Source organism: Beta vulgaris, chromosome 4 (assembly GCF_026745355.1).
Source record: "Beta vulgaris subsp. vulgaris cultivar EL10 chromosome 4, EL10.2, whole genome shotgun sequence".
NCBI classification, from domain to species: Eukaryota; Viridiplantae; Streptophyta; class Magnoliopsida; order Caryophyllales; family Amaranthaceae; genus Beta; species Beta vulgaris.
The window spans coordinates 29009951-29028284 of NC_079205.1; the positions used below are offsets into that span (position 1 = coordinate 29009951).

Sequence of the window (18334 nt, forward strand, 5' to 3'; positions counted from 1 at the left end):
AAAAATGTGGGTGTACGAATATGATATACGCCGTTAAGAGCGAGAATGGTGAGTAGAAATTGAAGAAAGTAGTGAATAACCACAAAAACCACACCCCTACCCCTCGCAAGTCACGATACATATCCATGTATCGGAAAGATGAATTGGATAGCCACGTAAGGAGAAAATTATTTGATGATATTTAGGCTATGGCCCGATTCCCCAAATTCACAATAGTTTGGCACTACAAAAAACGGTGTTCAAAACATGGCTATCACAAAAAAGACTTGCACAATGTAGTCCTCAAGTATAAGAGATTGAAGTTAAAAGACGGTGATGCAGAGGCTATGCTAGATTATTTTACCAAAATGACTGAAGATAACCAGAATTTTTTTCACATGCATAGGCTAGATACAAATGGGTCTCTCAAGGACATATTGTGGATTGATGCTAGGAGTAGAGATGCTTGGGAGGAGTTTGAGGATGTAGTATGTTTTGATGCAACATACTTGACAAACGAGTATGAACTACCTTTTGCCAATTTTATTGGTGTTAACCACCATGGCCAAATCATATTGCTTGGATGTACATTGGTATCCCATGAAGACACTGAAACATATCAGTGGGTGTTCCGTACATGGTTGGCATGCATGCGGAAAAACCCGATCGGCATCCTATTCGATCAAGCAGCTGCAATGCGGAAAGCTTTATCCATTGAAATGCCTGAAGCGCGACGTCGGTGGTGTTTGTGGCATATCACCTACAAATTTGTAAAGAAACTAGGGGCGAAAAACAACTTTTCGGATATAAAGAAGGCACTTTTGAACGCAGTATATAATAGTTTGACTAAGGCGGAGTTTGAAGAGAGTTGGACTGCAACCATTGGGAAATTTAACCTGCAAGAAGATACATGGTTGTCAGGTAAGTTTATTAATTTTAAACTTCTTTAGTAATAGAATTTCATGTAAATTTTGAACTGTTGTGTCTGGTACCAAAAGCTTTCTACAGTGGTACCGAATGCTTTATACAATGGTACCTTATTTATAACTTTTGGGTAATGTAGATACCAATGTGAGAATTGATGGGTACCATTGTGTTGAACATATATGTACAATGGTACTACTTTAGAACACTAATGCTAACAATATGTACCAAAGTAAGAGGGGGATGATACCAATATGTTTATTGATACGAGGTTCTACAAGCAATTGGTTTTTAATACGTCATATAGTTCTAGCAGGTTTATATGAAGAGAGGGAGATGTGGGTTCCTGCATATATGAAACATTTGTTTTGGGCTGGTATGAAGACCACCCAACGGGTAGAAAGTATATATAGCTTTTTCGATGGGTATCTTGACAAGCATACCCGGTTGTATCAGTTTGGCCCGGCTTATATGAAAGCGATGGAGTCAAGAGCAAATGATGAGCAGCAGGCTGATGCCAACTCAAACATGTATTTGCGCACATTGGTAACTGGTTTTGCTGTTGAGAAAACTTTCCAATTATTATACACAGATGCAAAATTTAAGGAAGTCCAAAAGCAATGTACTAAATGCTTATATGATAATGGGGTATCTAGGAGGGCTATTTCTGAGTATGTGGTGGAGCACACACTGGAGGATCGTATTTGGATGCACTGTGATGAAACAAAAAAAGAAAAGTTAACATCTAAAACCAGATGTTACCAAGTGATGGTTGATAGGAAAACCCTATACGCGTTGTGTGTATGCAAAATGTTTGAATGTGAAGGTATTGTATGTAGACATGTAATTAAGGCATTAGACATGGAGCACATTAGAATAATCTTGGATATGTTTATATTACAGAGATGGAAGAAAAATGTGCAAAGGAAGCATACGATGGTGAAATTTGCGTACCATGATCCATCCAAAACGGAGGAAGTGAAGAGTTTCGACGAAATGATGGATTATTTTAAGGACTTGTGTCTAGATGCAGCTGGGCTTCGGCAGTGTGTTGACATCGTACTTAGGGCTTAGCAGTGTTGAAGATCTAGTGTAAGTAGACGAAAGAAATGTATATGAAGTCGCGACTCGAAACACCGATCTTCAAAAGTCCTAGCACTCAATGTACTCTCATACCTTTTAATTTATCTAAATCAGATTCTGGTGTATGTTCGACTACAGACGCCCCTAAGGTGAAAGACCCAGTTGATCCTAAAAAGGCGGCAAATAGGCCTCTTGAGACTCGTTTCCTATCATGCGTGGAGAAGCCGAAAAAGAAGGTCGCGAAAAAGAAGGAAGTTGTCACTAACAAGGTTGCAGATGGCTGTCCAAAACCCACGAAGAAGGTTGCAAAGGGTGCGAATAAGGTAACAACTATTTCAATTGTATTTGTTTATGATTGACCTTCATATCCCGTTGTATTTACATTGGTATTGTATGGGTACATTAATAGTACCAATGTGATGTAGTGTAGGTACCAATTGGTACCAATACATTTGTTTATGTTGCATGTATACCTTATTTATATTTTTATTCCCTATCAATAACAGGTTCGACCGAAGGAGAAAAATGTTGGGCCCTCTAAATTTGGACAGGATAAGGATACCGATGGCATGGAAGCTGTTGGAGGCCACAAGTCTATTGGAGGAATAACATGTAATGAAGGATCTATTGGCTATTTCACACGCATGCTACAAGGAGGTAACTCTGAGCAGCCCAACATCGATTCAGGTGACCAATGTCATGATATGCTCCGCCTCCGCTTAGGTTGAATTCAAAGAGCACGACATCTTGTAATTTGTATATCTATTTATTAACATTTATCGTGGAAGATGTTTGTAACGTATATCTTACTTTATGAAAATGATAAAGTTAAGTTTCCATAAATCAAACGTAGTGTGAAAAGTGAAATCAAAATTTGTTAATTTATGTACAAGTGTTGGTACATATTGGTTCACACATTGGTACCCTCTCCTTCATACATTGATTGCAAATTTTTAGGACCATGATATACATACAATCAAGAGTGAAATCACTACTCATGTCAATGTAATTACTTGGGGATTGTAAATAAATAAGCGTAAATGTAGTTTAGGAGAGTTTATGATACTTTTGTCGAGTGTAGGTCTTCATATGGGAGGAACGAGGGTTACGGACCATAGTACACAAGCAAGAGTGAAATGACTAAGTATGTTAATGTAATTATTTGCTAAATATGCATAGTTTACGAGAGTTTTTGATAGTTTTGGATGGTTTTGGTTTTCATATGACAGGAACAAGGGTTACCTTGGTACATATTAGTTCACACATTAGTACCCTCTCATCATACCTTGGTACCTTTTATTTCAAATATTGGTACCTTTTCGTTCATACATTGATTGTAAATGTTTGGGACCATGTTACACAAGCACGAGTGAAATGACTAATCATGTCAATGTAAATATTTGGTAAATACGATTAAATGTGGTTTAAGAGAGTTTTTGATAGTTTTGGATGGTTTTGGTTCCCATATGGGAAGAAGAAGGGTTACCTTGGTACCTTTTCTTTCACACATTGGTACCCTCTCCTTCATACTTTGATTTCAAATTTTTGGGACCATGTTACACAAGCAAGAGTGAAAACACTAATTATGTCAATGTAATTACTTGGGGTTGGAAATAAATAGGCATAAATGTAGTTTAGGAGAGTTTATGATAGTTTAACATCATTTCGGAGACTTTTGGCCTTCATATGGAGGAACAAGGGTTATGGACCATGCTACACAAGCAAGAGTGAAATGACTAATCATGTCAATGTAATTATTTGGTAAATATGAGTAAATGTAGTTTAGGAGAGTTTTTCATTGTTTTGGATGGTTTTGGTTCCCATATGGGAAGAAACAAGGTTACCTTGGTACCTTTTATTTCACACATTGGTACCCTCTCCTTCTTACTTTAATTTCAAATTTTTGGGACCGTGATACACAATCAAGAGTGAAATCACTAATCATATGAATGTAATTACTCGGGGTTGGAAATAAATAAGAATAAATTTAGTTTGGGAGAGTTTATGATAGTTTAATGTCGTTTCGGAGACTTTTGGACTTCATATGGAGGAACAAGGGTTATGGACCATGTTACACAAGCAAGAGTGAAATGACTAATCATGTCAATGTAATTATTTGGTAAATATGATTAAATGTGGTTTAAGAGAGGTTTTGATAGTTTTGGATGGTTTTGGTTCCCATATGGGAAGAAGAAGGGTTATCTTCGTACCTTTTATTTCACATATTGGTACCTTCTCCTTCTTACTTTGATTTCAAATTTTTGGGACCATGATACACAAGCAAGAGTGAAATCACTAATCATGTCAATGTAATTACTGGATTGGAAATAAATAAGCATAAATGTAGTGTATGAGAGTTTATGAAGGTTTAATGTCGTTTTGGAGAATTTTGGCCTTCATATGGAGGATCAAGGGTTATGGACCATGTTACACAAGCAAGAGTGAAATGACTAATCATGTCAATGTAATTATTTGGTAAATATGAGTAAATGTGGTTTAGGAGAGTTTTTCATTATTTTGGATGGTCTTGGTTCCCATATGGGAAGAAGAAGGGTTACCTTGGTACCTTTTATTTCAAACATTGGTACCCTCTCCTTCTTACTTTGATTTCAAATTTTTGGAACCATGATACACAAGCAAGAGAGAAATCACTAATCATGTCAATGTAATTACTTGGGGTTGGAAATAAATAAGCATAAATTTAGTTTAAGAGAGTTTACGATGGTTTAATAATGTCGTTGCGGAGACTTTTGGCCTTCATATGGAGGAACAAGGGTTATGGACCATGTTACACAAGCAAGAGTGAAATGACTAATCATGTCAATGTAATTATTTGGTGAATATGATTAAATGTGGTTTAGGAGAGTTTTTGTTAGTTTTGGATGGTTTTGGTTCCCATATGGGAAGAGGAAGGGTTACCTTCGTACCTTTTATTTCACGTATTGGTACCCTCTCCTTCTTACTTTGATTTCAAATTTTTGGGACAATGATACACAAGCTAGAGTGAAATCACTATTCATGTGAATGTAATTACGTGGGATTGGAAATAAATAAGAATAAATATAGTTTAGTAGAGTTTATGATGGTTTAATGTCGTTTCGGAGACTTTTGGCCTTCATAAGGAGGAACTAGGGTTAGGGTTATGGACCATGTTACACAAGCAAGAGTGAACTGACTAATCATGTCAATGTAATTATTTGGTAAATATGAGTAAATGTGGTTTAGGAGAGTTTTTCATTGTTTTGGATGGTTTTGGTTCCCATATGGGAAGAACAAGGGTTACCTTGGTACCTTTTATTTCACACATAGGTACCCTCTCCTTCTTACTTTGATTTCAAATTTTTTGGACCATGATATCCAAGCAAGAGTGAAATCACTAATCATGTCAATGTAATTACTTGGGGTTGGAAATAAATAAGCATAAATGTAGTTTAGGAGAGTTTATGATGGTTTAATGTTGTTTCGGAGAATTTTGGCCTTCATATGGAGGAACAAGGGTTATGGACCATGTTACACAAGCAAGAGTGAAATGACTAATCATGTCAATGTAATTATTTGGTAAATATGAGTAAATGCGGTTTAGGAGAGTTTTTCATTGTTTTGGATGGTTTTGGTTCCCATATGGGAAGAACAAGGGTTACCTTGGTACCTTTTATTTCACATATTGGTACCCTCTCTTTCATACTTTTGGGACCATGATATTCAAGGGTACCTACGTCAGCATCAATATCTATTCATGCTAAATTCATAAATAGTCATAAATGTTTGGCACGAAGTTAGTTGTTTGGAATGCAAGGGGAGTGACTCGTCCTTCAGAGGCATTTCCAATTACTGTATGATGTACTACGACCAACTATCATGGTCATAACCGAGGCAATACTATCAATGACAACGATTCACATGTTGATAAATAAGCTTCCAGGAGCATACTCATCTGAGATGTACGAGGAAGGCTGCTGTGGAGGAGTTGTATTGTTCTGGGCTATCCATGAGGTGTCTCCCCGTCACGTTGAATAAGAATTGCTAGAAGAGGGCTTCTTTTTCAGCGTCATATTCAAGGTCAATTTTCAATTTGTAGTAGTAGAGGCACAGAAAATTGCCATACATTTAAGCATAACAATTGGAATGTTTGTTTTCAGGCACTTCGTCGTCCTGGAGCACCACGTCAACTTCAAGAATGAAAATGAAATAGTGGCTGAAAGATTTGGTATTTACGTATTGTACTATGCTATATCCCGGTTTTGAGCTACTCAGAGTTAACATTGGTACCAGAATAAGGTGAAATTGGTATGTAATGATCGTATAATTAGTAACACAGTTAAGTCAACATGGTACCAATGTACTTGCAACTAGTACCACAACTAAGTACATATATGTACTTACATGTGGCAATACATATAAGTAAGAAGCGTAGCAATGTTACTCAATTACCAAAAAGTACTTAGTTATATTGACTTGGCAATGTATACAAAACTGACTTAAACTGAACTTCATATCGACTATCAATAACTTAAACATAACGAGACTTACATAATGTATAAATGCAATATGTAATACAAAACGACACTCCATGATGGTTTGACTAACACACAATGTCCACTTAATTCATTAATAATCCTAAACGATAGCTATATCTTATAAAAGCGATACTTTTACTTTCTTATAATTTGATACCGTTAGTTCTTCTTGAAAACAGCATAAACTATATCACCACTCATTATGTTCACATCAGCCACTGTCTTTTGATGATCTAGCTCCTTCTTCTCATGGATTAAGGTTAGTTTACTAGGATCACCACTTGCGTAGTCAGTCCAAATCGAGCATAAATGTCTAACGGTTGCGTTGTTGAACACGCGAACTCTCTGACTTGATGGATTTGTTCGAAGATTTTGCACCCGAAAACTCCGAACTGTCGTGTCCAAGTAGGGTGCAGGCTCAACGTAATCCTTTACAAATGTCACAGAAAAAGACGACAAACTTGTTAACAAATTAAGTTCCGAACATAAACGGGTACCAATCCTCAATGAGTTGTATCACATACACATTTTATAGGTACCAACTAAAACTACAATGGTACCCATGCTTTCATATGTTGGTACCAATGTAGTACTATTTGTAGGAAGTGAAACATCATTTCACCATTGGTACGATTAATGGTACCAATGCTTACATATGTTGGTACCAATGTAGAACTATTTGTAGGAAGTGAAACATCGTTTCACCATAAGTACGATTAAGAACGCGGCACATGAAGGAAAAAGTTTAAATACCTTCATTATGGCTTTTATGGTGTCTCCATTTTTCAACATAATAGATGTAGGAGCATCAGTTGTGAAAACTTCTATGCCACGAAGTTAGAACGACAATCTTGAGAAAGGGAGAGAGTTTACCCTAGCATAGTGTCGTAGAACTTCTTCTAGGGGCTTATCATCATCTGCTGTGAAAGAAATGCCTACGTCGTAATTGTGCGACGAAATTCGGAACTTCACTATACCGTCCATAGAGGGGCAACGTGAAACATGTTGGTAGACTCCACTTTCACCAGTAGACCTAGACATAACACTAATATATGGATCTCCAAATGTTTTGTGATGTTTTGTGTGAAAGGAACCGTGTCCTTTGAGAGTTGTTTATTATCTTGTGATAGTTGGAACCTTAATATGGTGAACTAAAGTTTAGTAGCTAGTTATTACTTATGTACGTAGCTGGAGTTTGATAAAAAGTTTACTAACTAGCTAGCTTATGTACCGAGGTGGAGGTTGGAAAAGTACCTAATGCATTGATGAAGTGTAAGAAAGTGGAGTAAGTGGAGAACTGGAGTGAGATGTTGGATACTTTTATTTAGAGAAGGGTACTTTAACTTGACTACAAATTTGTTATAGACTCCACTTTCACCAGTAGACCTATACATAACACTACGTAGGTGGAGGTGGAGGTTGGAAAAAAGTTTACTAACTAGCTATTACTTATGTACTACGTAGGTGGAGTTTGAAAAAAAGTTTACTAACTAGCTATTACTTATGTACCTAGGTGGAGGTTGGAAAAAGTACCTAATGCATTGATGAAGTGTAAGAGAGTGGAGTAAGTGAGAGTGGAGTAACTAAATTACCTCATTTATGATAATAGCTATTTTTTTTTTATTAATAATCCCATGTATTTGAAGCTTTGTGCGTCTGTCAATTTAGTATTTTTTGGGCCTGAACAGTAAGATATGTCATATTTGAAAGAACATACACCTTGAAACCATAGATATAATGTTTAAACAACATAGAGGGAAATTAAACAAGAATTCAGTACACCATAATCGACATTTGCGGCTTACAAAAACACATAGCCTACTCATTTGAAATGTAGTGAATGTAAATTATATCGCTATCACAAATATCAGTCTCTCCTATAGTTTGAAATCTACTTAACAATTTTTCCTCGTGCCATAATTCCACATCACTATCCTGAACTCCTTGCGATACGGCAAAAAATTCGTATAGTTCTTATATTTTAGTAGTAATCTAGTATTTGAAGACATCTCCGTATGGAGATGAAGTACATTCTTGAATCCTGACAGTCTTGTGCATCTCATGCATGGCACGAAGAATGCCAGAGGAATCCTGCATTATTTTATTGAAATATATTATACTGATAAAAATTATATCAAACATGTTATAAATTAAACAAATATAAATCGTCACTCACATGGACCATGGCAATGAGAACTGCATTTTGCACCAAGTTTACTTCTTTTGGGGTTGATTTCGGATACACTATCATGGCGTTAAGAAAGAATAGCCTAGTAGTATTAGGAATATTTTCCTTTAACTCATAATCAGCAAAAGATTGCTCAATTGTATATTCGTAATCAATACAATATTTTGTGGGATTCCCCCCATCCTTACTTGGTTGTATAAAAAATTGTGTTTGGGGTCATTTCATGAAAGCTTGTTGTGATAATTTACAAGCAACAAGTTGGTACGAAGTTCACCATAGATTGATATAACTTAGAAGCAGTTATGTCTGTACCAATGCCAAAAGACAACGTAGTATTTGGAACAAGTTTTGGTTTGCAAATGACCAAAACCAGTGCCAAAAGACATTACTAACTATTGTTCTCCATACACATTTGTTTTCATTAATTATGGAGCCGAGGTGCGACTTAAGTTCGTTGTGGTCCGACATTACATTTTCGTGCTAAAGTTGTTGTCGAGCATTATAAATTGTTTCCTATTGAGAACAAAAACAACAAAAAATAATTATTAATTGTTGGAAATCAAAGCTATTTAATCATGTAATAGATACCGAACATTTACGTAGACGCATACCACTTGGTACTCGGTGATGAACCTGTCAGCAAACGCTCTAATACAGGAGAGCATGATCACTCCACATGACCTCCAAAAGATATATTATATGTGAAATTGGAGAGTAATTCATTAAACTCACGCAACAACTTTATTTAACCAATAAGCAGAACTTATAAATCAATTGGGAACTTGATATGAACATTTATTGTAGGCCATGACTCTAACGTGGATGAAATTCATGAACTGTCCCATGCGTGCAAGAGCTCATTGATTCCACGTGCTAAGAGGGTGATATCGTGCATGGGTCTCACGAGATATATGCATGGTGGTCTCACGAGATAATGTATCAATGTAATACATTGCTTTATCACGCAGCGAGAAGGCCACACACCACCAATGCTCCGTGGGTTGTGAGGTGAGCACGGGAACAAAAATCTACTAATTTCAAAGAAAATTAGTTTGAAATTGGATAGTACTAATAAAGTTTGAAAATGAAATGAAACTATACATACTATTTACCTACAAATTGGTAGTAAAAAACAATGATATTTAAAACAAGGTCAGAGACTAACCACACATGTTCTTAAAATTTGTGTCCCCGGGTATCTTTTTGCATGCAAGGGCCCTAATTTCTTATAATCTGCATTACCCTTCAAGACAGCCATCTACCATGTAATTGACAGATGTTAGTATATTTTGCAATGTAAATGATTGAGAAACCAAATGATATTCTTCTTACCGCAAATGCAGTACCAAGCATAATGCTCTTGCTCTTCCCACTGAACTCAGAACTCCATATGTCGGTGTATAAGACATAAGCCATTTGCACGTAGTGCAAGCCAACACATGCAGTCATGCATAATACACCAATCAAATCAGACCGCGTGGCTTACCGTGTTTGACATTGCACAAGGATGGGGCTGTCCCTGTTCAAATTCATCAAACATAGAACTACTTAGGTTTTTAATGTATATTTAACATCATAACTCCAAAGGTCATTTCACAACACCATAAGTCATTTCACATAAATTGAAAACACATAAATTATATGATTGGTACCTACAATGTCTTACTTTGGTACTTGTTTAAACAGCTAAACTGACAAAAAACGTAGATTTAAATGGTATGTAATGTTACCTCTCCTTCACTTTACCCTGCCTAATGAATTGCAGAAGGACTCTCTCAAATAAGGTGACTCTCGTTCTGTAACTCTTCTGAACTTCAAGCTGAGTTTGTTTGGAGGTCGGTTTGCGGCGGCGCCGGGAGCGACTTTTCTTCACTTCGGGAGCGGTATCACCTAGGCCAGGTGTCGTATACCCATCATTCTCCTCCTTATCCTCAGCATCTCCACCGACATTCGTATTCCAAGCTTCACGCCCCTTCCTATCACTGTCTTCATCATCATCATCTTCATTTTTGTCCCCATCTTCATCACCACCATCCTCATCCTCCTCATCTTCCTCCTCCTCATCATCTTTCTCATCATCATTATCACTCTTCCCACCGTCATGCACCCCAACATTGACTTTCTCTTACACTTCAGGTCTCATGTCAGTGTCAGCGACCCTAGAGCATGAGGAAGTAGTTGGTTGCTGTCCTAGCCTCTCTTCCACCTCTTTCACCACCTTTTGCACCACCACCACCTCTTGCACATGCCTCATAGGAGGAACGACCACAACTGAGGCTGAAGGAGAAGGTTGCTGGCCTAGCTTCTCACTGACAAGCATCTCTTCCACCTCTTGCACCACCTTTTGCACCACCTCTTGCACCACCTTTTGCACCACCTCTTGCACCTGATTGAAGACAAAGGTACTGAAATTAAAACTTTTTCATACCAAGGTATAATGACATAGGTACCAAGGTATAATGACATAGGTACCAAAGTTGTAAAACATCGTTCCAACATACATAAATATTGAATCAGAGGTTACCTCATGCACCTAATTCATTGGAGGAACGACCATAAGGGAGGATGTAATCGGTTGCTGCCCCACCTTCTCTGGAACAAGCCTCTCTTGCACCTCTTCCACCTCCTCTTGCACATGAGAAGGTCTCATGTGGGTTACATCCCTCATAGGAGGAGCGAGCACGGGTGTGGATGTACTTCGTTGTTGTCGTACAAGTCCTTGCACAAGCCTCTCCAAAGTAGAAGTGACTATACGAGCCACCTGGTAAATTATGACGTGTTGATTATTAGAATACAAATTTAAATGCAATTTCACGACATTAATGTATCAACAATACATGATAACCTTTGGTACCAAGATAGCATTACTCTGGTACCAATAACCGGAATTGGTACCAACATATGGTGACTTTGGTACCTTGAAGTGATGATCTATGGTACCAAGGCAACATAAACGTGGTACCAAGGCAACGTAAACGTGGTACCAAAGCAAGCTCACTGTCAAATAATGACGTAAAAAGTACAAAATTGATGAAATTAGCATAAAAAGTAATTAATAATACATGATAGATTACATACCACTTCTGCAATCCTCTGAAGGTCGGCCGCTGCTATGGTGCTCATGCCTGGAACTACTGAATCTCTTGCCATACACGGGTGATACACACCGTATGCAACATTCACGCTATGGAATAAAAAGTTGATCAAAATTGCGTCCAATATAATTAAAGTGATCTTTCATTGGTACAAATGTGATACTCTATTGGTACCAAAGTGTTCATGCACTGGTACCAATGCGATCGTCAATTGGTACCACTATGATCTCAAATTGGTACCAAAGTGGTGTTGCATTAGTACCAATCTGATCTGCCATTCGTACCAATCTGATCTCCAATTGGAGCCAATGTGATCTTGTATTGCTACCAAAGTGTTCATGCACCGGTACCAATAAATTATTCGATTGGTACCAATGTAATCTTCAATTGATAACTAAATTTAGAAAACACAAAATTTTTATGCATGCTAAACTTTAAAATTTTTACATTAACAAATTGATACGTCATAGAAAATCATATACGTACCCTCAATGCACCGTAGTCTTCGGATGGCTTCTTGTCAGCTTCGTAAACCATATTCATTGCCTGATTTGTCCAACAAGTAATCCTCGGCAAACTCCCCCAATGGATAGGTGGCCTCCTAAGGCGATCAAGGTAGAAAAGCTGTCATTTGTTCAACATAAAGTAAATGTGTAAGGTTGCAACCATACAATAAATTTAATTGACATAAACATGCATAATACTTGGTAAAGAAACTTACAGCAAGGAAGATAGTACAACCACCACATCCTGCAACATAGCCATCCGACGCAAATTTCCTATTAAAGTAACATGCTTGTACCATTAGAAAATCAAGGGTCAAAGAGCACCAATTGTAGATCTTCGGATTGCCTGCTACAGTGGCAATAGGCAGCATCGAGGTGGGGAGGTAGTTCAAGTTCGTATATGGGCACAAGAACCATCCCAAAAGTAGAAGTATAAAGCAAATCTCGAACTCTCTAAGTTCTTGGGTTGTGTGGTTGTCTTGAAAGCCCCGCACCACAGCAGCGACATTCTTTAGATCAATCCCCGTGCCTGGGACCCCATAGGCAGCTGACAACCTCTTAACTTCATCCATCATATTCACATCCTCCAAGTCCACATGAGAGGGCAATGCACGTGATCCCAAAGGTAACCTAATTACACAAGTAATTGAGCTGGAACAAGCATAAAACTCCATCATCCAGCTACTAGCTGTGAACTCTCTATTTTCACTTGACTCAAAAGCCAATAGCAAAGACGACGGGGAAGGCTGCTGATCTGCATTTCAACAAGCCCCTCAAATCCCATGTCGCGTATGACATCAAGTCCGGTACTAAAAATTTCTTTGTTGAACAACTTGTGCAACGCGTCAACTCTACAGTTGAGGTTGGGAGCCTGATAGAAAACCAAATAGTAATACGCCAACAATGACAATCAATTAAAAATGCGAATACAAACTCTAAACTGGGTACCAATGTGATCTTTCATTGTTACAAATGTGATATTCTATTGGTAGCAAAGTGTTCATGCGCTAGTACCACCAATTGGTACTAAAGTGGTGTTGAATTAGTACAATATGATCTTCCATTTGTACCGATCTGATCTCCGGCCAATTGGTACCAAAGTGAAAAGTGATGTTGCATTAGTACCAATCTGATCTCCGATTCGTACCAATGTGATCTTATATTGGTACCAAAGTGTTCATGCACTGGTACCAATAAATCCTTCAATTGGTACCAATGTAATCTTCAAGTGGTACCAATTTAATCTTCAATTGGTACCAATGTCATCTAGATTTGGTACCAACGTGATGTTGCATTGGTACCAATTTGATCTCACATTCGTACCAAAGTTATCACGTTACCTTACGAAAATCATTGCAACAAAATAGGGTGTTTATTAATATTCCAATACATGTTTATTTGAACACAAATAAAGATATTAGATGATTATTTTATTTATCATCACATTATAATATCTATTTTTAATTTGTGCACATGATCATACTACAATGATGAAGTAAAACAAAGAAAGCTATAATTATTTTTCTACAATGATGAAGTAAAACAAAGTAAAACAAAAATTCCACATTTCATGCTAAAGCTCACCTTTTTATTGGATTTCTTCAAGTAGTGGGAAACTATTGTGTGCGTTTCGCTCACTCTCATGCTAAAGCTCTCGGCAGCATTCTCCTTTTTTTCTCCTTCTTCTCCTTCTTCTTTTTTTGTTTTGCCTTCTCCTTCATTTTCTCCTTCAATTTTAATTTTTTTGCCTCCTTCTTCTGCTTTTTTTTGGGTTTTTCCTTCTTCTTCGAATAATCTTCTTCACATAACGAAGAAGCTTCACTAGATGAGCTAGCCTCATACTCATCCGTGCTAGTCGTCTCATCCGTGCTACTGTCTTCGGACTCCGACTCCGAAACGACGAGTTTCTTTTTTATTTCCTTCTTCGCCCTCTTAGAAGGGCCAGCTTCATCACAGTTTTTTATTTTGTTACCCCCCAAAATAATTTCTTTCTTCCCCATAATCCTACATTCAAACACATAAATGTTATTCTCAAAGTAGTATACATTGCTATACCAATTGGTATCTAAATGTGATGAAATTAGTATGAAATCACAAATTATACAATACCAAAGTAATACATATCAGGCACCAACATGCATACACAATGAATTAATAGAATAAATGTCCAATACCAAAGTAATACAGAATCAACTTTCTAACTAGCACATAAGATTAAAAAGCATCCTTCATCAAGTTGGTCTGTATGTTGGTCGTAGGATATGTAAAAAGTTTCATATTGCACAAACCTCAAATCAAACTCGCTTTTTAATCATGGATAAAGGCAGCAAATCAGAAGCTTCACAACAAAAAAATTATTTCACACATTGGTACCCTCTCCTTCTTACTTTGATTTCAAATTTTTGGGACCATGATACACAAGAAAGAGTGAAATCACTAATCATGTCAATGTAATTATTTGGGGTTGGAAATAAATAAGCATAAATTTAGTTTGGGAGAGTTTATGATAGTTTAATGTCGTTTCGGAGACTTTTGGCCTTCATATGGAGGAACAACGGTTATGGACCATGTTACACAAGCAAGAGTGAAATGACTAATCATGTCAATATAATTATTTGGTAAATATGATTAAATGTGGTTTAGGAGAGTTTTTGATAGTTTTGGATTGTTTTGGTTCCCATATGGGAAGAAGAAGGGTTACCTTGGTACCTTTTATTTCACATATTAGTACCCTCTCCTTCTTACTCTGATTTCAAATTTTTGGGACCATGATACACAAGCAAGAGTGAAATCACTAATCATGTCAATGTAATTACTTAGGATTGGAAATTAATAAGCATAAATGTAGTTTAGGAGAGTTTATGATGGTTCAATGTCGTTTCAGAGACTTTTGACCTTTATATGTAGGAACAAGGGTTATGGACCATGTTACACAAGCAAGAGTGAAATGACTAATCATGTCATTGTAATTATTTGGTAAATATGAGCAAATGTGGTTTAGGAGAGTTTTTCATTGTTTTGGATGGTTTTGGTTCCCATATGGGAAGAAGAAGGGTTACCTTGGTACCTTTAATTTCACACATTGGTACCCTCTCCTTCATACTTTGATTTAAAATTTCTGGGACCATGATACACAAGCAAGAGTGAAATTACTAATCATGTCAATGTAATTACTTGGGGTTGGAAATAAATAAGCATAAATGTAGTTTAGGAGAGTTTATGATGGCTAAATGTTGTTTCAGAAACTTTTGGCCTTCATATGGAGGAACAAGGGTTATGGACTATGTTACACAAGCAATAATGAAATGACTAATCATGTCAATGTAATTATTTAGTAAATATGAGTAAATGCGGTTTAGGAGAGTTTTTCATTGTTTTGGATGCTTTTGGTTCCCATATAGGAAGAATAAGGGTTACCTTGGTACCTTTTATTTCACATATTGGTACCCTCTCTTTCATACTTTTGGGACCATGATATTCAAGGGTACCTACATTGGCATTAATTCATGCTAAATTCATAAATAGTCATAAATGTTTTTTTTTGTAGGACTACAAATCTTTACTGAATTTGTAGCCTCGTATTAGATTTGAGTAGTTTTTAAAAATACTTCTTTTATTATTTATTTAGGTGAAGGAAGGTGGGGGGCATTTATTACAAGTCCTTATATATCATTACTTCATACACATCTCCCACTCACAACTCTTTCAGTTTAACTTCAATTAACCTACATCTTCTATTTCTTCCAATGGCTGATGTGATCCCACTCCCACATCCACTGGCCCTTACCTACTGTAGACCACTTGACCAACTGCAACCACCCGAAATAGACCTCAATACCACATCATTCTTCCTAGTAACCGATAATGGTATTAGTTGGCGTCGAGTCACCCCAAACTTGCTATATCATACCCTTCAAAATAATAGAGCCACATTTCTTGGGTTCCATAATGGACTTATGATTATGGAAGATGGCACGGAAAGACCTCCCCATCTACCCCTATTTGAAGATCTTCAAGGGATACATGGAGCTTCTGAGTATATCATGTGGGCCATGGGAAAAGTACGAGACCAGGGAGCTTCGGAGCTCATACCACAAGAATTGATGCACATTCTGGATCCACGACCAGTCATGGATCCCCGTCTTGTGCTAATATACATGATGCATTTCGATCGTTCACATGTATTCATGGCTTCGTACACAGACGATTTACACATTATGGAGGTAAATGATGTTGCACATGCTATTTGCTTCAGTTTTAGTCACCTCCGTAGCTGGTTTGGTTGGAGGCGTTACCAGCTCATAAGTTTTTATCAGTGTGTTATAGATTACCCACCGAATCATAGGTCCTGAATCTTGGTTCCAAGGTCGTTATATGGAATGCAAGGGGTCTCACACGTCCTTCGTTTGAGGGAAATTTCGCATTTTATATGATGTCTTGTGACCTCTCATTGTAATCTTGACTGAGACACGAATCTCTATGCGAAACATGGTAGCACTGCGCGCAAGGCTACCCGGTGAGTATGAATTTGAGATGTATGGTGAAGGATGCTATGAAGGAGTTGTTATATTATATAATCAGAATATGTTGTCCCCGCGCTTCATCGACGATGATATGTTGGATGGGGGAGTTATGTTCAGTGTCATTTTGGAGGTACTCTTACAATTAAATTTAATTTCTGTTCACAAATCGTACAAAAAAAATTGACAATTACTTATACCAAGTTAATAACATGGGTATCATCTTTTTAAAAAACGCATACCAACGTCGTAAACTGATACTTAGTTTGAGGACAAAGGTACTGGAATCATACCAGTAGGATACCAAGGTATAATAACATAGGTACCAAGATTGTAAAACATGGTACCATTGTTCTTACTGAAATATTGATTATTAGGTTATCTCATCTACAATGTTTTGCTCCTTTTCTCAGGCCATTTAATGATGTCGAAGGGACCAATGCTATCGTTTCAGTTGAAGGGATGATGGTTGCGATGAATGTATAATCACATTCGCGTTGCAGAATTTTGTAATATCTTGTTGTGCGTTTCTGTATGTAATATGTAATATTCGCGGGAATCTCTATTGTACGAACCTAAGTTTATGTTTTACTTAAAAGAATCGTTCGTATGTGCAAGTGTTAACTATGGATGTGCATATTTTGTTTCAATTAAAGATACAGATAATGCAAACTATCAAATAATAAAAGGTACATTTGTGGTTAGGGGTCATATCACAATTAATGCATACATTAATTACATTAAAATTTGGTTGACTACACATATGAATTACCTTACGAAATTCAAACCAAACTAAAAAGTAAGTAGATACCATAGAGAGGAGAGAGAGTCACCATGTTCAATTCTACTCCTCACCCAAAGGAAATAGTTTACTGCCAATTCACTAGGGGAAAAAAAAGGAAGTGCTGCGCAGGAAGGGCTGCGCTTTTAAGAGCTGCACTTTTTAGCCCTACATAACAGAAGGGTTGTGCTTTTGAAGAAAAGCGCAACCCTTCAGTTAGTAGGGCTGCGCTTTTATCAAAAGCGCAGCCCTTCACTTAGTAGGGCTGCGCTTTTACAAAAAGCGCAACCCTTTTCAAAGTGAAGGGCTGCGCTTTTTTAAAAAGGCGCAGCCCTTCGTTCAATTGTTTTTTTGTAAATTATTGAAGTGCACATGTACAGTATACTGCACTTCAACTCTATTTTTCCCACTTTCCTCCCTTTGAGAATTACGAGCGAAAAATCGAGTGCACCACCACCACCTTGCGAGACCTAATTCGAGTGCACCACCACCACCTTGCGCGCCACCCATATTGCTCCACCATTTTGCGCGACCACCACTGATGCCCACGCCACTGCTGCCGACGCCACTGCTGCACACTTTGCGCGACTTAACTCTACTGCTCCACCACCTTGCGCACCAACAGTGATCGCCACCACCTTGCGCGCCACCCACCACTACCCTTCTCTTCTCTTCTCTTCTCCACCATTTGAGTGGTTAATTAGGTATGAATTAATCTTGTTTTTAAGTTACTTTTGTTTT

At 37.4% G+C, this 18334-nt stretch overlaps 1 protein-coding gene across 1 annotated transcript; it reads left to right on the top strand.

Annotated features, from left to right (window-relative positions):
• Nucleotides 1–347: 347 nt before the first annotated feature.
• LOC104907219 (protein FAR1-RELATED SEQUENCE 6-like) lies at nucleotides 348–2819 on the top strand. The gene is made up of 4 exons (XM_010696114.3): nucleotides 348–900; nucleotides 1220–1729; nucleotides 2101–2309; nucleotides 2493–2819. Exons 1-4 carry the CDS (start codon nucleotides 348–350, stop codon nucleotides 2712–2714), a joined length of 1494 nt encoding a protein of 497 aa, XP_010694416.2. The 3' UTR covers nucleotides 2715–2819.
• The last annotated feature ends 15515 nt before the right edge of the window (nucleotides 2820–18334 follow it).

Coding starts and splice junctions, on each gene's coding strand:
- LOC104907219 (XM_010696114.3), top strand. CDS start 348: ATGACTGAAGATAACCAGAATTTTTTTCACATGCATAGGCTAGATACA. Junction 901..1,219: donor AGAAGATACATGGTTGTCAG/GTAAGTTTATTA, acceptor TAGTTCTAGCAG/GTTTATATGAAGAGAGGGAG. Junction 2,310..2,492: donor TTGCAAAGGGTGCGAATAAG/GTAACAACTATT, acceptor TATCAATAACAG/GTTCGACCGAAGGAGAAAAA.